At 40.2% G+C, this 24,664-nt stretch overlaps 1 protein-coding gene across 1 annotated transcript in view; it reads right to left on the reverse strand.

Moving 5' to 3' along the window:
* Nucleotides 1-16,261: 16,261 nt before the first annotated feature.
* USP12 (ubiquitin specific peptidase 12) overlaps nucleotides 16,262-24,664 on the reverse strand; it is a 109,938-nt gene continuing 101,535 nt past the window's right edge. The window contains exon 9 of the mRNA XM_089685827.1: nucleotides 16,262-24,442. Within this exon, the coding sequence (XP_089541953.1) occupies nucleotides 24,341-24,442 (102 nt within the window). The 3' untranslated portion in view covers nucleotides 16,262-24,340. The remainder of the gene's footprint in view (nucleotides 24,443-24,664) is intronic.

Genomic DNA, 24,664 nt, shown 5'->3' on the forward strand with positions numbered 1-24,664 from the left:
GTGTGTATTGCTAGAGAGGTTTTTTGTTTTTCTTGAGAGAGTACATGTGATCAGCACAGGACCAGTCAGTACTGTCCAGACAAAGGTCAGGGGTTTTGCATCCTCCTATAGCAGAAAGAAAACTCCTCCTACAAGCTTTTACCAGTGCTCTGCTGAAGTCACAAAACTGCTCTAACTGCTGATGAGAAAAGGTATTTAGCAGTTTATATTTAGTAAAATAATTGCATTTCCATGTTCTGTGTACTGTGGGAGACCAGATATAGTGCAGGGTCCTGGGTTTAGTAGCACTTTAATGCATCCCTTGCATTAAAGAGGAACTTCACCCAAAAGAGGAAGTTCTGCTTTAGGTCCTCCTCTCCCCTTCCTCCTATCATATTTGGCATGCTATTTTTGGGGGGTTGGAGTGGATACCTGGTTTTGACGGGCATCCGCTCACACTTCTGCTCCGATCGCCTAGGGGATCTCAGTGGAAGTTATTTTCTCCAGCAGACCATGGGACCATTCACAAAGCACAGCATGGCCCACGCTTGCGCAGCCAATTGTGAAGCCACAAGCAGGATAACTGACTGCCCACATATAGGATGCCAGCACTGAAAACCCAAAGGCTAGGGAAGAACTAGCCTGGGGTAGGATGGCGCTGGATCCCTGGACAGGGAAGTGTTCTTTTATTAAAAGACAGCAGCTACAGGATTTGTAACTGCTAACGTTTAATTTTATAATATAAAAAAAATTCTATTATGAGGGGATGGGATCAAGCCACGTTGCCTGTATCTATGGGCACAAGCAGTGCGATTTGGGATCAGGCCCGTAGGTATGCCATGATAGGACATGGCTTCCTATGGTGGCACACTGAGAAAAGCCAGGAGCACTAGTGGCGATCCTGAGAAAAGGAGGTTTGAGGCTGCTGTGTGCAATTCCATTGCATAGCGCAGGTAAGTATAAAGCTGTTATTTATTCTTTTTTTTTAGTTTTCAATCAATTTGAAAGGTTCTTGTACAAGAAAGTAACAAGCATTGCCATGGGATAAAGTTGTATAGTTATATTGATCTTTGCTAGAATCCCATGTGTAATGACAGGTCATAGCACTCTATAGCAAAACATTGATGAAGCCCTCTTCACTCCCCACATGTATCAACGAGCTGTGGCTGCCCATGAACCGGTCATCGGTTCACAAGTTTTCATTCCTTGGACCACTTATGGTAGGTCCTGACAACTGCAGACCGGGAACAACCCACAAGAGCAGAGGCGGACTGATCATTCGAGCACTCGGGCAGTTCCCGAGGTCAGTAGGGGGCCCCATGAGATGCCCCTGGTACCTTTCATTGGCTTTTTCATTGGCTTTTTGGGGTGTGGGTGAGGACACAGGGGCCCCATGATCCCCTATTGCCCGGGGGGCCCCATAAGTTGTCAGTCCGCCACTGCACAAGAGCTTCAGTTTTAAAGATGGTCTGACCCAATTGTCTAGCCACTACAGTTTGGCCCTTGTCAAAGTCACTCAGATCCTTACACTTGCCCATTTTTCTGCTTTCAACACATCAACTTCAGGAATAACGTGTTCACTTGCTGATTAATATATAGTACCCATTTTCAGATGCCATTGTAACAAGATAATCAATGTGATTCACTTTACTTGTCAGTGGTAATAATGTTATGGCTGATTGGTGTACGTCATGTGTAAATGTTATGTACTTATTTTCTCACAATGTTGCACTTTTCCATATGAAACACTTGTTTTGCACTAGGATGCTCAGACTAGACCTTTTTGAGTCTATATGGTACACTGCCATTTTGCCCTTCATATACCCTCCTTTATATTTTTAATAGTCTGTCCATGATCTTCTCATTTTCATGTTCTGTTCAGCATTGCAGATCATTTCTGAAAGTCTTTGAGAATTCATAACTTTTGTGGCAGTAACTGAGGTTCGAGCACTGATCAGAGATGCAGGAACACTTTTCATATAGAGTATTATATTCATATACACTATACTGCCAAAGTTATTAGGCCAGCCCTCCAAATCATTGTATTCAGGTGTTCCAATTACCTCCATGGCCACAGGTGTACAAAATCAAGCACCTAGGCATGCAGACTACTTCTACAAACATTTGTGAAAGAATGGGTCGCTCTCAGGAGCTCAGTGAATTCAAGAGTGGTACCGTGATAGGTTGCCACCTGTGCAATAAGTTCATCTGTGACATTTCCTTGCTACTAAATATTCTATTAGTGGTAACAATAAGAGAAGTGAATAGGTGCTGCGCTACTCAGTGCATAAAAAATAAATAATAAATGAATGGAATCAGAAGATGAATGCACATATGAACCTCATCCAAGTGTGAAAATAACATATGCAAAAAACATGAATAGGTGCAGACAATATCAAACATCAATAAAGGCAGCACAGTGTGCTAATAATGTGCCAGTGACTAAGTGAAAACAAGATAATAATAATAAAAAACTGATGTGTTAAAAAGAAATATAATGTGATACAGTGAATAAGTCCCAAAAAGGATAATAGCAGTCCCAAAAAACAGGAACACAATAGATCTTCAACACAAGCCGTGAAACATCCAGTGATGAAAATATATACAGTTGTGTTCAAAATAATAGCAGTGTGTTGAAAAAAGTTAATAAAGCTCAAAATCCTTCTAATAGCTTTTATTTCCATACACACAAATGCATTGGGAACACTACACATTCTGTTCCAAATCAAAACATGAAGAAAAATATATCAAATTTGTGTTGTTCCTCTAAAAAAATTGAAGGAAAGTGAATATTAGACTGTTCAAAAAAATAGCAGTGTTTGTATTCTTCTTTACAAACTCAAACATTCACTATATAAACTGAAAAATGTTTGAAGATTTTGCTTTCCTTTGAATCACTTAATTAATATTTAGTTGTATAAGCATTGTTTCTGAGAACTGCTGTACATCTGTGTTGCATGGAGTCAACCAACTTCTGTCACCTGTGAACAGGTATTCCAGCCCAGGATGATTGGATTACATTCCACAGTTCTTCTCTATTTCTTGGTTTTGCCTCAGAAACTGCATTTTTGATGTCACCCCACAAGTTTTCTATTGGATTAAGATCCGGGGATTGGGCTGGCCACTCCATAACATCAATCTTGTTGGTCTGGAACCAAGATGTTGCACGTTTACTGGTGTGTTTGGGGTCGTTGTCTTGTTGGAACACTCATTTCAAGGGCATTTCCTCTTCAGCATAAGTCAGCATGACCTCTTCAAGTATTCTGATGTATTCAAACTGATCCATGATCCCTGGTATGCGATAAATAGGCCCAACAGCATAGTATGAGAAACATCCCCATATCATGATGCTTGCGCAACCATGCTTCACTGTCTTCACAGTGTACTGTGGCTTGAATTCAGTGTTTGGGGGTCGTCTGACAAACTGTCTCCTGCCACTAGACCCAAAAAGAACAATCTTACTTTCATCAGTCCACAAAATGTTGCGCCATTTCTCTTTAGGCCAGTCAATGTGCTCTTTGGCAAATTGTAACCTCTTCAGCACGTCTTTATTCCAACAGTGGGGCTTTGCGGGGGCTTCTTGCAGATAGCTTGGCTTCACATAGGCGTCTTCTAATTGTAACAGTACTCACAGGGAACTTTACACCTTCTTTGATCTTCCTGGAGCTGATTGTTGGCTGAGTCCTTGCCATTTTGGCTATTCTTCTATCCATTCGAATGGTAGTTTTTCACTTTCTTCCACGTCCTTTAGGTTTTGGTTGCCATTTTAAAGCATTCGTGATCATTTTAGCTGAGCAGCCTATCATTTTCTGCACTTCTTTATATGTTTTCCCCTCTCCAATCAACTTTTTAATCAAGGTACGCTGTTCTTCTGAACAATGTCTGGAACGACCCATTTGCCTCAGAATTTCAGAGAGAAATGCACTGTAACCAGCATGTACAACATTTGCTGCCTTCCTTCCTTAAATAAGGGCAATAATTGCCACCTGTTTTTCAAAAAATGAATGACCTTACTAATAGAACTCCACACTGCTATTATTTTAAACATGCCCCTTTCAATTAGTGATTCAATTACACAGAATCAGCAGCATGCATGTCATGACTGTTGGGTCTGTTGGATTTCTATTACTTTTCTACACCTGCTAGTAAATTATTTGCCATGTAGAAATATCATTTCTACCAAAAACAGTGATTGATCAGGTTAGTGATGTCTGACTGCTATTATTTTGAACACAACTGTATTATCAATCCTCCAATGGCTAGTGTGCGCGCTGACCTTCAAAATGCGACCTACAAGGAGTCATAAAGCATACAGAAAACCTCAAACAATGATCCCAAATATATGGTCCTCGATAGCAATCAAAGAAAGCGGGGTCCTCTCCGATAAAGCTGGAAAACACTCACAGGCATGATTCAGATATGGCCACAGACCTCTATCAGCTCCAGTATTCCCACATGGAAGATTTAAGCAAGAAGACTTCCCATAGTATATTATGTAAAATACTTTATTATAAAACGCACCCAAAATGACTACTCACATTAAAAAAAATGGTCCACAGACCAATACAGGCAAGATTACTGTAGCAAAAAACTGCAGAAAAGGTGTATAGGATCGGGAGTATTTTTTATGCACGGAGTAGCGCAGCACCAATTCACTTCTCTTATTGTTCTCACTATTTTGGAATATACTGTAGTTAGGTGTCTGTGGCCACTTGAGGGTCATTATAGTTAGGTTGGCAGCGCAGGAGGACTGTTCCTACATTTTTTGTTAGTGGTATTATGACATAGTGAAAACAACTGGGAACAACAGCAACTCAGCCACAAAGGGGTAGGACACATAAAATGACAGAGCGGGGTCAGTGCATGCCAAAGCGCACAGTGAGCAGAAGTCACCAACTGTCTGCAGAGTCAATCGCTAAAGACCTCCAAACTTCGTATGGCCTTCAGATTAGCACAACAACAGTGCGTAGAGAGCTTCATGGAATGGGTTTCCATGACTGAGCAGCTGCATCCAAGCCTTACATCACCAAGTGCAATGCAAAGCGTCAGATGTAGTGGTGTAAAGCACGCTACCACTGGACTCTAGAGCAGTGGAGACATGTTCTCTGGAGTAACCAATCACGCTTCTCTGTCTGGCAATACGATGGACATGTCTACGTTTGGCGGTTGCCAGGAGAACAGTACTTACCTGACTGCATTGTGCCAAGTCTAATGTTTGGTGGAGGGGGGATTATGGTGTGGGGTTGTTTTTCAGGGGTTGTGCTTGTCCCCTTGGTTCCAGTGATGGGAACTCTTAAGACGTCAGCATACCAAAGCATTTTGGACAATGTCATGCTCCCAACTTTGTGGTAACAGTTTGGGGATGGCCCCTTCCTGTTCCAACATGAACACCTTTGGGATGAATTAGAGTGGAGGTTGCGAGCCAGGCCTTCTCGTCTGACATCAGTGCCTGACCTCACAAATGCACTTCTGGAAGAATGGTCAAACATTCCCATAGACACACTACTAAACCTTGTGGACAGTCTTCCCAGAAGAGAAGAGTTGAAGCTGTTATAGCTGCAAAGGGTGGGCCAACTCAATATTGAACACTACGGACTGAGACTGGGATGCCATGAAAGTTTATGTGCGCGTAAGGGCAGGCGTCCCAATACTTTTGGCAATATACTGTATTTCGCATGGTCATCATGTACAGTAATGGAGAGGTATTGTACAATGGTGGCAATAACTCAACAGAATTTATAGAAATTAAAGGTCACTGTAGAGTGTTGTGATAAATCCAGTGTAGAGCAAAAAAAACTTTTTTTCAACTGTCTACTATTCCTTTATAAATCAGCTCCAGCGCCAGTAAAGCAGTCTGTACCTCACCAGTAGGCTGCAGATAAAGACTTTCTGTTTGGAAGCAGCTGTCTCTCTGCAGAGGATAAGACAGACCCTTTGCTTAGTCACAACTACAGTTCTGCAATTAGCAGGAAGCATATGAAATTTTCATTTAAAAAAATGAATTGGGCTTTAAGTTATAGTTTTAGTGTAAAAAATACTTTTTTGCTTTTTCTGGAGAGCTCAGCCTGTTGAGTTTGACGAATGAGGGCTATAAAACCATGAGATACAGTAAACATTGGTGATGTGGTGAGGACCCTGTGGTAGGGTCAATGGACAGTGTCTTAAAGGACTCTACATTTTAAATGTCAGGGACATTAATCAGTAACTACTGAAACAAATGCGATTACTAATGCTCAAGCTTATTGCTTTTACAAACACTGAAGTGTATGTAATGCCCAAACTTTTTTGTTTTTTTGGATAGAGTAAGGAACGGCAAAAACCCCTGCCAGGGGGTTTGAGATTGATCAAGAGATTTCCCTTCACTTCCTGTCTCAGAGACACAACAGGAAGTAAGAGGAGATGCCTTTAAAGCGAAGTAATATCCCTTTCTTAGACCTTCTTCACATGGCAGCGCTGATCAGTACACCTGCACAGAGGGCTAGGCTTACCTGCCTTGGGGGCACAGAGGGGTCCATGCAGCCAGCCTGTTCAAATCAACAAGTGGACAGCTGCATGATCTACCTCCCTCGTGGGTAAACACTGCCATGTGTTCTGATCAGTGAACTCATGTGGCCTTAGGCAATTAGACACTAGAAACGTGTTCCCATTGGAAGATTTCCTCTCAGCTTTTGTTTCTTACAACTAAAAAATGTTGGATTTTCTACAACCTTCTGTACCAGAGACAATAATGAATCTCCTTAGTGGGGACACAGACAGAGGTTCTAACCCTTCCAAATTGTGTCAAAAACTAAAAAAATGTTTTGGGTTTACATACACTTTAAACCCAGTCTATGTATCATAATTTTCTATTCACTGTTCTATCTTGTGTAAGGCCTCTTTCACATGGGGCAGAATCCGATTTGCTTAGCAGGTGATCTGTCTGCTAATCCCCTTCTGATTGGAACAGAGAGGGGTGGATGACAGGTTCATGACTGGTCAGTTTCTGCAGAGTGGACATGGACAAAGCCTCTGTTGTCCGTTTACACCTGACTGTCCTCTGATCTGCCTAGACAGAGGAGAACAGATCCCCGTCCATTTTTTTTATTTAGCGGACCAGATCGGGTCAGAGGTAGGCATGTGTAAAAAAACACAAGTCTATTTACACCCACAGGTCCATAGGGATACATGGCCCATCCGAACAGGTCCACTTGAAAAACTGACAGGCAGTTCTGATCGGATTGCCCATGTGAAAGGGGCCTTATGCTTCTGTACTACCCTATTACAGTAATAAAAATAGTTCATGTTGTCAAACATTGTACTAACGTTATCCATTTTACAGAGGTTTGCCAGTTTCAAGGAGAAAGTGGAACACTTCTAAACTTGCTCTCAAAACTGACTCTCAGCAAACTCCAGCTCAGAACCCTCACAGATCAGCTGGTAGGTAACTTGAATTGCACTGGCAAGTATATCCAAGGTTACAAGCACTCAACTGTTTTAGCCTCCCTCACAAAACCAAAATGTTTCAATAGGTTTTCAAAATTAACTTTGTACTGGAAACCCATGGGGCGTATAAAGATAGCCTGTGATACCAACAGCTGACAAATGTTGCTGAGTGCTGGTGGCCTCTAACCAACAATGGGGTTGGGAGATGAAAGATTAATTGTGGTTGGCTGCTATGGTTCCCTTTATTTTGCCCATTACTTTATTAAATAACTGTACATATGTTCTTAATAAATCAGTTATACTGTATTAGAAGAGGTTTAGGAAAAGGTGACATAACAGGAATTCAAGTTACCTACTGTTCCCAGTCTGCCCAGGATGACCATACTGTAAATGAAAGTTACAAGAAATTCAGAAAAATAGTGATAAGATTTCAGGAATCGCTGCCGAGAGCTACAATATTTGATATTCATTATACACTAGCAGTCATCTATTTTTGTTGTTGTATCCATAAAACACAGCTGTGATTGGATTAAATGTTATGAAATATTTGTGCAACCAAATTTTTTTTTTTTTTTTGGGAAAATTATAAAACCTGCATTTTGTTTTACTGCCATCTGGGTAGAATTTCCCTCAACATCTTTGTGATTCAAACAAACAGAGTGCTTTACATCAATTACCCAGACAGCAATTATAACCTTCTAGAGGTTGGAGCTTTTCCCAATGTTATCCAAACGTGAACATAAAGGCTGGCGTTCCATTGTTCCTGGCATTTATAAATCAGTCTTACAGGACCCAGAACACCAACTTCACTACTGCAGTTTTACCACTGGATAATGTGCTTCCTGTCTACAATCCTATAAAATATTTTGTGAGGTCTGAAGCTATCATTTCTAATATTTCAGTTATGCAACAATACTGGGAATTCTGGGAAAACACAATATAAACATTTGCTCACAGTTCCATGTGTAATACCCTGTGTCAGAGCAGGGTAAGGGAAGCCTAGAGTCTTAATCCCGGATGTTTAGTCTTGTTAGTGCTAACATTCCATATAAGATCATAATAATCACACTGACCTATTTTAATTGCCTCTTCTACTTAATGCTCATGACTTTGCTTTACGATTATCTCCTTTAAAAAGTAAATCTGTACAGTGCTCCTCAATGGTTTATTATGGCAACTGATCCTTGTTATGAGCTGCTGGCACTCATCTGTTATTCTTTTCAGTTCCCGGCAAGTTAATTTCTTTTAAAGTTATTTGAAGGCAAATTCCAAAATGTGAGCATTTGTACCATTGATCACCTTTGATTTCTTCAAAAGCTTTCTGAGCTCATTCCCTGAAGCCTAACTCCAGGTTTAATTTCAGCTTAAATGTTTTGTTTGGGCCAAGCTAGCCCCAGCAAATGATTTCCTTTACCAATTGCCGCAGTCACTGTCATTGCTGTAGAACTGTATTTAATATCAGCTACATACAGCTCAACTCAAAGTTGAGCACTGCTCAGCCATTCATAGAAAGCCTTGTTTTTTTGTCAATGAATACAGGGGCTTCCTCTCTTTGGCTGAGGTGGAGAGGCAGGTGGATGACATCACAATAACAGTTGGAAACTTTAACCACTTGGCCTTCTGAGGATTTATCCCCCTTCCTGACCAGGCCATTTTTGAGTTATGAAGCTGTGTTACTTTAATTAACAATTGCATGCTCGTGCAACGCTGCACCTAAGTGAAATTTGTGTCCTCCCCCCCCCCACTAATTGAGCTTTCTTTTGGTGACAACTGATCACCTGTGCGTTTTTTATTTTTTGCACTTAAAAAAAAAAAGACCAACAATTTTGAGAAAAAAAACAATATTTTTAACTTTTTTTCATCATAAATTTAGGCCAAAATGTATCCCGGTACACGTCTTTGCTTAAAAAGAAAAAAAAATCCCATCCTGGTACTTCTTTTTTTTTTATTAGTAATGGCGGTGATCAGCGACTTATAGTGGGACTTCAGCAGGCAATCTGACACTGGGGGGAACGGACTTGCTGTCACTGACATCCCCAGTGAAACCAATACAGTGATCAGTGCTTAAAAAAAGCACTGACACTGTACTAATGGCACTGGGCAGCAAGGGGTTAACATGAGGGGCAATGAAAGGGTTAACTGTGTGCTGTTTCACAGTAAGCTGTGTGTGTGCGCTTCACTGTAATTACACTGCTTTGGATGGCTGTGCTGTGCACAGCCATCCAAAGCAATGTGCACGAGCTGACAGGGAGGAGAACTACAGTTGTGTCCAAAATTATTCAACCCCCACTGAAATTGAGTGTTTTGGCCAGTTTGACATTGCTTTTGATCATTCAGTCATCTTGCTTACATTTACATTAAAGAGGCACTTGTAGGTCAGACAAATATAACATAACAGTTATAATGAAATAACCACAAATGTCTTTTCTGTGCTCACAGCATTATCAGTTTTATTCAACCCCCAAGTGACATTCAATCTTAGTACTTAGTACAGCATCCTTTTACAGTTATAACAGCTTTTAAACGTGAAGCATAGCTTGACACAAGTGTCTTGCAGCGATCTACGGGTATCTTCGCCCATTCTTCATGGGCAAAGGCCTCCAGTTCAGTCACATTCTTAGGCTTGCGCACTGCAACTGCTTTCTTTAAGTCCCACCAGAGGTTCTCAATCGGATTTAAGTCTGGTGACTGCGATGGCCACTCCAAAATGTTCCAGCCTTTCCTCTGCAACCATGCTCTAGTGGACTTGGAGGTATGCTTGGGATCATTGTCCTGTTGAAAGGTCCAACGTCTCCCAAGCCTCAGGTGTGTGACGGACTGCATCACGTTTCCATCCAATATCTCCTGGTACTGAAGAGAATTCATGGTACCTTGCACACGCTGAAGCTTCCCTGTACCTGCAGAAGCAAAACAGCCCCAAAGCATGATTGACCCTCCACCATGCTTCACAGTAGGCAAGGTGTTCTTTTCATCATAGGCCTTGTTCTTCCTCCTCCAAACATAGCGTTGATCCATGGGCCCAAACAGTTCTAATTTTGTTTCATCAGTCCACAGAACACTATCCCACAACTTTTGTGGTTTGTCCACATGGCTTTTGGCATACTGCAGTCGACTCTTCTTATTCTTTGGAGACAGCAAGGGGGTACGCCTGGGAGTTCTGGCACGGAGGCCTTCATTACGCAGTGTGCGTCTTATTGTCTGGGCTGAAACTTCTGTACCCACATCTGACAAATCTTTTCTCAGTTCCTCAGCAGTCACACGGGGACTTCTCTCCACTCTACGCTTCAGGTAGCGCACAGCAGTCGAAGTCAGCATCTTCTTTCTGCCACGACCAGGTAGCGTTTCAACAGTGCCCTTTGCCTTGAATTTGCGAATGATGCTTCCTAAGGTGTCTCTTGGTATGTTTAACATCTTTGCAATCTTCTTATAGCCATTGCCCTTCCTGTGAAGAGAAATCACCTCTTCTCTTGTCTTCCTGGACCATTCTCTTGCCTTCACCATGTTTGTAACCACACCAGTAAATGTCTAGAAGGAGCTGAGTATCACAGTCATTTTAAAGCTGCCTAATTGGTGCTTATTATGCTTGATTGCTGCTCGGTGACATCCACAGGTGTTTTCAATACCTGATGGAAAGCACCTGTATGAACCTCTGTTCTTCAGAGTGGTAGTCTTTAAGGGGTTGAATAATTGTGGCAATGAAGAAACCACATAAGAACCATTTACTACTGTATTACATAAACAATTGATGTCATTTTAGTTGCATTTGGGTAGTTACAACGTCCTTGTAGGATTTGATTCTGAATACAATTCCAAATGTACACTATAGTCCCTAAACCCCTTTACAGCATTGGGGGTTGAATAATTTTGGACACAACTGTATATTGTTCACATACAGTTCTCCTCCCTGTCATAGATGCTCGGCAATCACAGGCAGGGACCCATGATTGACAGCTGCAAATGGCGGCGTGGGTAGGGCAAACACCCCCTACCCGGAAATGCAAAATCACGTATATATTCGTGATTTTGTGCACCCGTGCCGCCCTGCAGCAGTATATCTGCTGTAGGACAGTTGGGAAGCGTTTAATCTTCTTGCTGTAAAGAAATATTTACCAACACTTTGATATACACTATATTGCCAAAAGTATTGGGATGCCTGCCTTTACACACACATGAACTTTAATGGCATCCCAGTCTTAGTCCATAGGGTTGGCCCACCCATTGCAACTATAACAGCTTCAACTCTTCTGGGAAGGCTGTCCACAAGGTTTAGGATTATGTCTGAGAATGTCTGACCATTCTTCAGAAGCACATTTGTGAGGTCAGGCACTGATGTCAGACGAGAAGGCCTGGCTCACAGTCTCCACTCTAATTCATCCCAAAGGTGTTCTGTCAGCTTAAGGTCAGGACTCTGTGCAGGCCAGTCAAGTTCCTCCACCCCAAACTCACTCATCCATGTCTTTATGGATCTTGCTTTGTGCACTGGTGCTCAGTCATGTTGGAACAGGAAGGGGCCATCCCAAAACTCTTCCCACAAAGTTGGGAGCATGAAATTGTCCAAAATATCTTGGCATGCTGACGTTTTAAGAGTTCCCGTCACTGGAACTAATGGGACAAGCAAAACCCCTGAAAAACAACCCCACACCATAATCCCCCCACCACCAAACTTTACACTTGACACAATGCAGTCAGGCAAGTACTGTTCTCCTGGCAACTGCCAAACGTAGACATGGCATGTCCATCGGATTGCTCTAGAGTCCAGTGATAGCGTGCTTTACACCACTGCATCAAACGCTTTGCATTGCACTTGGTGATGTAAGGCTTGTATGCAGCTGCTCACCCATGGAAACCCATTCCATGAAGCTCTCTACACACAGTTGTTGTGCTAATCTGAAGGCCACATGAAGTTTGGAGGTCTTTAGCTATTGACTCTGCAGACAGTTGGTGACTGCTGCGTACTTTGTGCTTCAGCATGCGCTGACCCCACTCTGCCATTTTACGTGGCCTACCACTTCATGGCTGAATTGATGTTGTTCCCAGTTGCTTCCACTTTGTTATAATACCACTAACAGTTGACCATGGAATATTTAGTAGTAAGGAAATTTTACGGATGGACTCATTGCACAGGTGGAAATCTATCACGGTACCATGCTTGAATTCACTGAGCTCCAGAGAGCCACCAATTATTTTACAAATGTTTGTAAAAATAGTCTGCATGCCCAGGTGCTTGATTTTATACACCTGTGGCTATGGAAGTGATTGGAACACCTGGATCCAATGATTTGGAGGGGTGTCCCAATACTTTTGGCAATATAGTACATAAGGTCCATTATTAAAGCCTAATGCAGGCCATAGATGGGGAGAAAAACTGCAGATTTTTCTTTTAAAAAAGGAAAAATCGGTTGTTCAAGTGGCCGACGTTACCATCAATGGTAAAAAAAAAAAATCGGCCGATTTTCTACCCGTCTAGAGCCGGCAAAAAGTGTCCCTGCAGAGAGCTCTGCTATTTCTTTGACAGTTCTCTGACAGTTCCTTGACATTTATAGAAGTTGCAACAATGTATCTATTTGTTTCCATTTAGGATACAGATGTTTTTATTCGGAAACAAATAGATACAATGTTTCAACCGCTGTAAATGTCAAGGAACTGTCAGAGAACTGTCAGAAATAGCGGAGCTCTCTGCAGAGACACTTTTTGCTGGACTGGAATTCTTATTTTCATCCTACTTCTTCTTCTTCTTCCTCTTCTTCCTCATCCTCTTCTTCATCCTCATCCTCTTCTTCTTCATCCTCTTCTTCTTCATCCTCTTCTTTTTCTTCTTTTTGTCTTCCTCTTGCAGGTCACTGCTCATGCGCAGATTTTTTAGCGGTAAAAAATCGGCCGATTTGCCCACTAATTGCCGCGAAAATCGGCCGATCGGCAAAATCGGCCGATTTTTTTCCAACTTTACCAAAAAAAAAAACGGCCAAAATACCGAAAAACGGCCGACCAAATCGCCCACTAACGATCCGAAAATCGGCCGATTTTATTTTCGGCCGAAAAATCGGCCGATTTTCGACCCATCTATGGCCTGCATAACTCTAGGTTACCTTCACTGGCCCAAACAATTTCCTTTACTAATTGCTGTGGCCACTGTCAGCGCTCCACAGGCTGTATGTAGCATGAAGCTGTCTTCTGACAGCAGCACAGGGGACTTTCAGGCAGCTGCTGGAACAAAATCAAGTCATGCCAAGTGCTGCTTAGCCATTCACAGGAAGCCTTGTATTTGGTGACATCATTCAAACTATTTTGGTTTTGTGAGCCTGGAAAGCATTGCACCAGTGATCAGCAGATTGCTGGTGCCATGCAGGACTCCTACAAACCTGTCAGTGTATCTGACAGGAAGAATCAATGAACTACCCACAGTGCCATGGTAGTTCATGGAGAACTACAAGCTGCAGTTGGAACCTGTAGTTTTCCCATTCACAGAATACAGTAAATGATGGATGCAGCCAAAAGGGCAAAGCCTGAATATGGGTGTAACATGTATTATGTTATGAAAGGGAAAGTTATCCTTTAACTGGCAATTGCTCAGTCATGCAACACTGTACCCAAAAGAAGTGTATAAAATAATTTGCTCTTAAACGTCTGCTTTTCTGCCAAGGGAAATAGCTCACTGTGCATGGACCCTTTTGGGGGTGTTTAATCACCACTGTGTTTTTGAAAAAATTAAAACAGAAAGCAAATTATAAATAATTTTGCAAACAGATAATCTTTCTTCATAAATTTGGGCCAAAGTGTATTCTGCTGCATTTCTTTGGTAAAAATAACCCAAATCAGTGTATATTATTTAGTTTGTGTGAAAGTTTACAAACTATAGTATATACAGTATATTTGAAAATTGAGCAATCCTGATGTACTGACAGCCTAATTTCTTGAGGCTAATGCCAGTACAGTACAAATACCCCCTCAATGACCCCTTTTTTTGTCCGCCAGAGAGCAGTCACAGGATCGCACCACTGTGCTTGTGCTGAGTGACGTACTGGTAGCAGTAAATGTACTGTTAAAGAATGGCAAGTGGTTAATGATGGACCTTGCATATTGAAGTGTGGGTCATTTCTTTACAGGAATAAGATTAAACAATTCAGATTCCAACTCTCATTTTTCATTGCAGACTGCTGTTGCTGATTAAGCTCCACTAACTTGTAAAGTTTCCATAATATTATAGGGATCTCTGGCCCCGCGACGAAACCCATTGAGCAAAGTGTGCATTGAAGCTACAAGTGGATGTTTTTACTGTTTGATCTAGTTCAGTGCCAGGGTTAGTGTTTAAGTCAAGGTCCGAATTTAAAAATAAATAAATTAATTAATAAATAAATAAATAAAAATATGGTGTGTGTTTTTAGGTTTAAAAAAAAAAAAAAAAAAAGAAACAAAATGCGCACTATTGTTTCTGGGCTGTACTACGGGTACAAACAACAAATAACATACACATATATGGTATCGCTGCCATCGTCAGGAGCTGGAGAATTTATTTTGGGTTTTTTTTGGTGGTAGGTTATAGTAGTAACAAGAAACACACAGCTAAAAAAAAAATTATTTTTTTACTATTTTGGGCCAGTTTTCCTTTGATAATAAAAAAAAATCAGGAGCTATCCATTACCATTTACCATCAAATGAAAGCCCAATTTGTCCTGAAAAAAATCAAGGTATAATCCACCTGGATGTACAAAGTAGTTGTGATGATATCTACGGTTTTACTAACACACGTCAACGTTGCAGAATTGTACTTAGGCATTTACATTTGTTGTACCCTTAGGCGTGAAGGGGTTAAATACAAGCATACAAATTGTGTACTGAATAATTTTAAAAACATCTGTCTGGCTATCACATGACTTGTGTGACATTACAGTGCACGCTCCCTGACCAGAAGTTCAGGAAAGAGACACTGATTGAGTACAATTTACAACTAAAAATTTATACAGTGCACATTTGTTTTGGATACTAAAATGTTAATATGTAATTTTTTTTGGGCGATATGCACACCGAATTAATTTTGCCTTCCCTAGAAGCTAACAGCATTTTGGTCAACAAATGCTTGACGCTTATAAAAATGTGTACCACGCTTACCTATGTCAAGCATTTGGGCGTTAATTTCCTTTCACCAGAAAAAAATTATTCTAGCCATTGAAATAAACGCTCAAGAGCTAAATGTGCCTAGCGTATTGGATAAGCAGATATTGTTTTAATGAAAGCTGCAGATTAAAAAGCCTTACAATAGTTTTTCTTAACTCAATAATACATTAAGACCTCATGCACACTGGACATTTTTAACGCAACAGTTAGGGGTGTCTGGCGGTTTTTGTTTTCTGCCTCTAAACACCAATGTTAGCCTATGTGTATATGCACACATTGGCATTTAGAGGAAGGGGCGTTTAGAGGCAGAAAAAAAAAACCCCCATAGCTAGTGCATCCAGGAACACCACCACTCTGGCAGAAAAACTGCTTGATACGTCAAACATGTGTTAAAGCTAGCTGCATTTAGCACTAGAGCATTAATTCATTTCAATGGCCAGAATAAATTTTTATTCTGGCCAATTAAAAGAATTAACACCCAATCACTTGATGCACCTAACCATGTTTACAAGAGTCAAACGTTTTTTTTTCTGCCAAAATGCTGCTGCCAGGTGGAAAGGCGTCTAGGAGAGATGGCAAGATGTCCAGTGTGTATGAGGCCTAAAACTTACAGGAGATTTTTGTGATTGGATTAACATAAACGTTCAAGTGATCCAGCATCTCTTTAAAGGTACTGGTATATTTTTTTACTAATGTAGTAAACTATTAATATATATTGCAGTGATTGTCAGACAAGACAGAAAAGGAATACTGTGTTGCTTACACTTTTATTTCTTTAGAACAGGAAATCATAACACATCAGGTTATTTCAAGCAAGCCCTTTAATACACCCGCCAAACATCTATAAATCTGTATCAAAAGTGCAACGTTTTATAATTTATAGGTTGTTTAATACATCTAGTATGTTAACAAATAACATACATTATTTAATAAAATTCTTGTTTCCAATATACAAAATAATGAACTGCTGTTCAAATCAACAATTATAGTCACACAGCAATCAGTTCCACTATTTACAACTGACAAGTCCCCATTTGACTACCCCTAAAAAATATTTATATAATGCTTCATATGTTGGTCATTTTGGTTGGTTAATATAATTTATTTGTTTTTTTTTTTTAATAAACCGCTAAATTCTGACAATAATTCAAGAATTTTATTATTTTCAGCTGCACTAGAAGTAAAAATTAACTTATTCAGAACCATCACCTCATATATTCATACAAAAAATACACATTTATGAAATGGATTGCAAATGTGAAGTTAAAAAAAAAAATAATTCCTATGGACACGTATTTCACACACTTAGCAAAAATAAATGTGTAATTTCACTGTTTGACTATAAACCATGTTCAATAACAAACCTTGGCTTTTTTTTTTCGCTTTAAAAAAAAAAGTTATAAATAAATATACAAAACAAATATTGTCAGTTAGCATGAATGAGCAGGGATGGGTTGAATAATATTGATTCAGGTGGCCATTTTGAAAAAGACAACTGCAATTCATGATGTGTATAAGAATGTTCCTCATATGAGTAAAGTTGGCATTCAGAAAATTATTTTGGGAAATTTTAATAAACTTTACACATTTTCAGCTGTATGAAATGTAGAAACCTTTCCATACATGACAGTAGACATTTGCAAAAGAAAAAAAAATACAGAACCAATATTAAAAGAGAAAAAAATTAGTTCTTCACTCGCATTCAGAAGTGCTAGGACACAAATGCATGACGTCCAGGGACAAGATCTTCCTATTGGCTCCCACATGGTTTGCCTCAACTTGTATGCAGTTTAAATATCCAGTCAGAGAACAAGTACAAGAAGCGTTGGTTGCATCATTGAAAATGCTGTCCAGCTTGCTGTTTTTAAAAACCCAATTAAAATTTCAGTATAAATATATTGCAGTTCCATCAAATCAAAAAGGAATGCAAATTCTTACAGCTTGTTTTCTTTAGAAAAAAGCCTGTCCAGTGCCAGCATGCTGCAGAGAAGGATTCATGTTCTCCATGGGGTTCCTTCTCTGCAGCAGGCTGGCACCAGACAGGCTTATATAACTCAGGTTGTGGATGCTTTCTAAAGAAAAAAGAACTGCAAGACTTGAGTACCCTTTGTTTTGATGTTCCTGGAATGTATTTAATGGATTTAAAAATCTAAACTAGTACTGTTCTACTGGAAGCTGTGTCTAACTTGCAAGTGTCAGATTAGTTCCAAGAACATTCACTTGCTTGTAGTGATACTGAGCAGGAGCTTCACTGATGCAGAATTATGCAGTTTGAGTCAGAGAAAGGCAGCCTCCATCAGAAAGGTATTAAAGTGACTCACTTTGCCCATGCTAGGCAATGTGATAGACTCTTTAAAGCCCACCCATAGATCCACTTATACTCATTTACATGCCCCCCTTTTGGTTGCTCCAATGAAGCCCTCACATAATACCTGGAGCTTCTGGGGATGAGGGAACATGCGGCATCTACCCAGGATGCAGTGCTCTGGCTTGAACAGTTAGCTGACTTATCCGAATAGTCACATGAGAAAGACGACGACTACGCCAGCACCATGTCCTGTATAAGTCCTGACACAGATCTTAAGCAGGGTATACACACAGTTCCTTGTTCAACAAGTTGGTTGTATGGGGGAAAAAAACCACTGACTGATCCGCAGATCAACACAAGTGATGTGGATGCAGGGATCATGCCCACTCCGCTACTGTATTCTGACAAAGGGACTCCTCCATCAGAATATACTGATCAGCGTGGCAATTTGTTTTCTAGCACAACAGTTCAATAGGGGCCAGTCGTTAAGACTAGTTTCTGTTGAATACAGTGGTACACAGGTACCGAAATTCAGCAGACTCCGGCTGGACCAGCTGAATTTTGGTACATGTAGACCCAGCTTTACGCAAAGTGGTTCGATTTCTGGCTCTGTTGGAAGAACAAAGAGGCCATGGAGTGTGGCAAAGGTGAGTATAGGTGGGTCAGAGGGTGAGCTTTTAAATGATTGGCACTACTTTGCTCTGAGCAGGCTAAGTTACAGGGTACCTAAGCATGACATAATTGGAAGTATGACAAATTGCAATTAGCTGCTGCCCTTGCTATAAACTTTGAGAATGAATTGATTCATAGTACTACAAAATTCTGGTATTACAGCTTCTTTACTGCTTGTTAAGAATATATACGTACTTGAATGTCCACTAACTCACAAGAGGAACATATTCTCAGCTCTAAAAGGTAGGCAAAAATAATCATGCTTTTTTTTTTTTATTGAGGGGGGGTGCTGCTTTAAAATAAAAAAATCTGAGAGACAGCAGTAAAGCCAAGGTTGTACATGTTTCCTCACATTTATAGATTATATCACTACTTCTACATGACAGATTGTCTCAGCCTTAGCAGGACTGCAATCAGTGGGCTGCTGCCCTATTATTAAGCATTACATGGACCAAATGCCACATGAAATCTACGTGAATGTTTGGACCAGAAATCTACAAGGCTGCGTCCTGAGCCAATAAAAGTGTTCCAAGGTTATAAAGCATGACATTAGCAGCAGTGACCTATACTTACTATCAAGTCATATTGACTAAATAACAGCAAACTGACTTGACTGTACCTTACTATAGAAAATTATTCTGTAGTAAATACAGCCTTTTAGTTTGAAACAGGCCAGCTAAATAAGTATTTACAAAACAATCTTCAAACGGTATGTGCTAAATAAGAACTCCAGGTAACGTCTTGAGTGGAAGGTTAAGATGTGAATCTAGCTTTGTAATATTGTTCACCTGCATGTCCCCACACGTCTCAATGTCTTGGCCTGGCAACTGGTATTAGCCAATTTGAACAAGGGCACAGACTAAAGGTGGCCATAGACTGTTCGAATCTTGGCCGGTTCAGCAGGGACCGGCCTTGATGTAAACCATATAAGGGCACGCTGAATTCCCCCAAGTTAACCGATCGATCAATTTGGGTACAACCAGCCTGTGTTTTACATGCGATTATTGCTAGGGGCTATTATAGTCGCTAGCAGTACTCACTGTGTTCTCTTGACGGGGATGGCTCTCCCTGCCCCCTTACCAGCAGAACACAATAGCTCTGCGGGAGGGATTCCCCAATCAACACTGACTGAGTTGATGGGGGAAATCGAGCGATTTTCTTTCCTGAAAACCATGGTTGCAGGAAAAAAAACTGCTCCATCTATGGCCGGCTTTAATATTTACTCATTTACTAAGGATGCACTGATAACAAGTACTCGTGAAAATGCTACCGATATTTGAAACTGATACTTTGCACTGTGATTCGAGTCTATGTAAAATGTATGGACGCAAATTGCACTGCAAAGAATAGCACAGTAAAATGGCATGCGGTTTCCCTACTGCTCCTGTGTGAACCCAGGCTTGTCATAGCCTGAAATCACACAGAAGCGGTTTGGGAAACCTCCCTACACGGATCCCATGCTCTTACAGAAGGAAAAGCTGGTGATTTGAAATCCCCACAACTTTCTCTCCTCTCAGTGCAGGGATGACAGTACAAGCTAGATGGCTTTTGACTGGTCGGCACTGTCATGGTGCTGACCAATCAGAAACTGTCTAGCCCGTACGGTCATCCCTGCAAGGAGAGGAGAGAAAGTCATATGGATTTCAAATCCCCAGACCTGTGAAACAGCTTTAAATTCCCTAAAATAACTTTAATCTGTAATCCACTCCAGACACAGACCACCTCACATAGGAAGTAGATGTGTACCTCCTAAAGAATGTGCTTTGTAAGATCCTCTCTCCCTACTTCACCAATCACGTTCATATATCCAGTGCAGGTCTGAATCTAATAGGTGGCTGTGAGAAACATCTTAATGCTGTCATGTATTATTTTTTTGGACTAATGCAGCAAGAAGGGTGTTTGAATGCCACAAGATTACCAGGAATCAGGCTGGCACTACAGCAATGCCTAGATGAAAAACTATGATGTGGAGCAGGTAGGTTGTATGCACCTCAAAAAGTACATTTTTAGTTTTAGCTGGAGTGCATCTTTAAATAATGAAAAAATAATAATAAAAAAACAAAAAAAAATATGGGGATGCCTAACATCCTTCAACAATAAGAAATACAGGTTGCCAAACAAACATTCTAAAGAGCCTGATGGGAGTTTAAAAAAAAAAAAAAAGTAATGATCTACACATGACTCACCTCATCCCCTTCCACTCAAACTCATCGTGAAGAGTTCTTCCTTAAAGTCTCATTACACCATGATAAAAAAAGGAATGGTAAGCTTGATAGATACACATTCACCAACTTTTCAGGCAAGTTACATTCAGACACGGCTAGACGATACACAAGGGTCATGATTTAACAAACTGATGATCACCAAAAAGAAAAATACATTAACATGTTAAAGTTCTGGATTATACATGGTGCAGTCAATCTTGTTACTATAATATCTCTTATTTAAAAAAAAAAAAAAAGATCGAAATTCTTTTTAAGCTATTCTTCATAATCATTATTAAGGAAACTGTAGGAAAATAATAACCCATGTGCTGCATAAAGGCGCCTGGCAGTCACAAATTTCAGATAACATTCCCAGCATGCTCCAGACTTGTGTACGCTCTGGAGATACAGAGATGACGGGTAGGAGGTTCACACGCTGCAGAAAAACCAGACCACAAAGTCCCATCTGTCGCTCCCACCAGTGTCTGACATTTAGTAATTACGGTTACATTAGTACATTGTTAAACTATCCACTATGCAGCACACATTTAAATAGTGATGACCATAGGCGGCATAACATTTTTTGCCCATGTGACAGATTTACAGAAGACTTATCACTGGAACCTAAAAATCTTTGCAAAATCCCTCAGGGGACCCAGTGCGCATATCACTTGGTCCTGTTAGGATGCATTGTATTTAAAAAAAAAAAAAAAAATATTTCTGTCAGTGCTTTATGTGCATTCCTATGGGGAGGCTACAGAACAGCACAGCACTGAACCCCCACCCCACCTCTAAGCTGACTGCTGGTTTACTATTATGGAATGTACTTTGCAGAGCTGTGCGATATAGGCTGCTAGTAAACATACACAGCACTGGTTGATTTTCAGCTTGATAGGAATCACCTACAGCCCAGAAGATTGCTCACACAGCCCCACAGCACTAACTGGTCTTTAACTTTTTGTAGATGAACAGAGTTTTTATGTGAAAAGAGATTACTCTGCCCCACTGTGGTGCTAAATGGTGGAACTCATCTCCAGAGCCAAGTGCTGTCAACCAGCCTTTGTAATACAGTATATTCAAGTCCTTGCTGGCAGCGTATTTGGAAAAATTTGTGGGGAAAGGAGGGTGAGCTGTCTGACCATGCTGCTCAGCAAACACAGGCTAAATGCACTTGCTCCTCTCTGGGATTTTAAAAAGAGTTTAAGAATGAAGCGATACTTCTTCTTCAAGAGTAGCTTAGCAAACTGTGCCAAGTCTGACCCCTTAATATTAGCACCTGGGCCACGTCACTTTTATATCAGGAGTTGTGTGTATTTACCAAGTTTTGGAAGAATGGTCAAGCAGGGAGTACCTGTCATAACAGGGATCTTTCTGTGCAATCAGAAAGAGGTTTGCAGTGGGACCCAGACAGGAAAGCAACTGTTAGTGAGCAAAGGAAACAAATGCAAGTAAACAGAACATGATCCAGGTAGTAATAATTATAATGAGCCAGTGCCAAGGCTTTGTGGAGCTTTATCTTAATGAGAACCAGTTATAACTAGGCTTATGTCAAAATGTGAATATCAAGCCTTCAATTGTTATAACTGTACAGACTTGCTTTGAAAAAGACTAACTCCTTTGCTGGGCAAGTGATGCAACATGAAATGTGCCTGCTTAAAAAATAAAAAAGCAAAAAAAAAAACAAAGAAGCAGAAAACAGAAGGTAAAAAAATGACAGATCTTTGAAATGGAATAAAACCAATCCACATGAATAAGCCTGTTCTAATTTACTTAAATCAGGTTATATAAGGAAAATGTCAAATTATGTTGGGAGTCAGAATTCTCATAACTTGGGGATGAAACGCACACATTCATGTTAAATTGGTGAAGCCTGGTTCGTCTGTGAAGTTAGATCTGACAAATGGGGAATTGATTTGCTCGATTTTAGTAAGGAACTCCGCTTTGCTTAAATTGCCACTCAGCATTTGTATAGAAGAAGCGCACATACTGGGAAATCTGTCACATTGGTCAAAATTTTGTCCGTGTATGACCAACTGTAAGAAATTTATTTTGTCTTTGTCACATTCTATACAATATCCACACAGAAACTTCCATATACATATATAATTCTATATATTCTATATTGTGTTGCACATGACAGTTTATTTTGTTTCTTTGTTGTCATAACGGCTGCCATTTTCTGACTAATAAATTAACAATATCAAAATATATTTAGTGAACAACGGATTTGTGCTAAAAGTAAAGGTATGGGATCTAATAACAGAAACACTTTAGGGTTTCCAAACTGCAACACTATAACTACTATATATTATTATATGACCTCTGCCTTAACCTACCTGCCCTTTCAATCTGCAATTCAGTAGTTTTCCAAGCACCAATGGAGAAATCGCTTGGGGAGCGTGTATGTGGAAGTGATTTACAAAGACAGGAACAGGGGAATCTAGTACAAGAGAGAAGCACTGTAAGATTAGTTGTAGCACATTAATCATAAGCTTTTTTTTGGGGGATTGTTCCCGCCCTAAAGTTTAGAAATAGCTTTCAATCTAACTCACACCTCAGACCAAGTCTAAGACATGTAGGAAATGCAGATAATATTGCAAAACAATAACATTTATTACAAATACTGGTGAAATGCTGCATATGGATTTCCAGGCATACAAAACGCAGAAAATGAATGCAAATCCTTTATGCCACTTTCAGATTTGCTCTGTAGAGTCTCCCGATTAACTCAGTCTTTGTAAATGCTTCCCTATGTGTATTAAATTTTTGTAGAAAATTTTTCTCAAATCTGAAAGATTCCATACCTCACTATAATCTGTAGCAAAAACAGGCGTGGCTACTGCAAACATTTAAAAGATTTTTCCACAGTTAAGCTGCCATCTCCCCAAAATAACAGGGGGCATAACAAACTTCGTGCATTGTTCCCAATCTGGTCATCTGTGACTGTAAGCTTCTCCAGGCATCCAATCGACTGAAAGCTTCAACTATGTCTTCTTATTCACTCCAAGAAAGGCAATTGCGGTTGCTGGGCGCAAATATATAAATATATATACTTTATTTTAGTATTTTTACAGCGACTTAGGTTTTTAGATTTTCAAACATTTTTCTTTTTAGGTCTGCTTAGCTGTGCAGGGTGGTCAGTGTGAAAAAATAACAGAACAGGCTTCTGTCATTGAATCCGATGCATTTCAAGAGCGGTGGTAATAGCTAGCTAAAAGACGATTAGAATAGCAATACTAACTGTAAAATGTGAACCAATAGGAATGACCATTTCTGTTCATGGTTAACTGTAGTAGCAGTAGTGATGGGACTGTTATGGTGAGCATGATACCTGAGAGCAAATAAATCAATTTTCGTGATATGAGTATCTGTCTGCTCGATCCGTGTTCTTTGCTTCGGCGTGTGCAAACTGCGCTAATGCCCCCCTGAGCTCTCGAGTCTTTTTTTTTTATGTTTGTTTTTAAACTTTTTTTTTCCCCCTCTCTGTAGTTTTTTTTTTAATATTCATATATATATATCTATATCTATATATAGCTATATAATTATAGTTTTATATAGACATATATGTATCAGTGCTTTCTCTTTGCTCCACTTGTCCAGAGAAGAAATGAGGCAGAATGTATGTCTTTGTGACAGTTCTTGCTCAGTCTCGAGACTGGTAGAAGAGAATATACCCAGATTCAGAGTTCTTTGAGATGTCTGATGTTAACCCGTAGAATTCTTCAATAGCTTGTGCATCAATTTTCTGCATAGAAAGAAGAAATACACAGATGTTTGAAAAAGACAAAAAAAAAAAAGTGTGGGTAAGCTTAAGAATACATGACCACTGTGCCTCATACCATCCTGCACCGATCCATTCTCGCCTCTACCAGCCAGCACTGATGCATTGTGCCTAATACTAGCATGCACTGTTCTACCATACTTTGTAACAGCCAGCACAGACCCACCACATTAAATACCTCCCTGC

Source organism: Staurois parvus, unplaced genomic scaffold (assembly GCF_062004578.1).
Source record: "Staurois parvus isolate SC_StPar_1 unplaced genomic scaffold, SC_StPar_1.0 ptg000387l, whole genome shotgun sequence".
Taxonomy (NCBI): Eukaryota; Metazoa; Chordata; class Amphibia; order Anura; family Ranidae; genus Staurois; species Staurois parvus.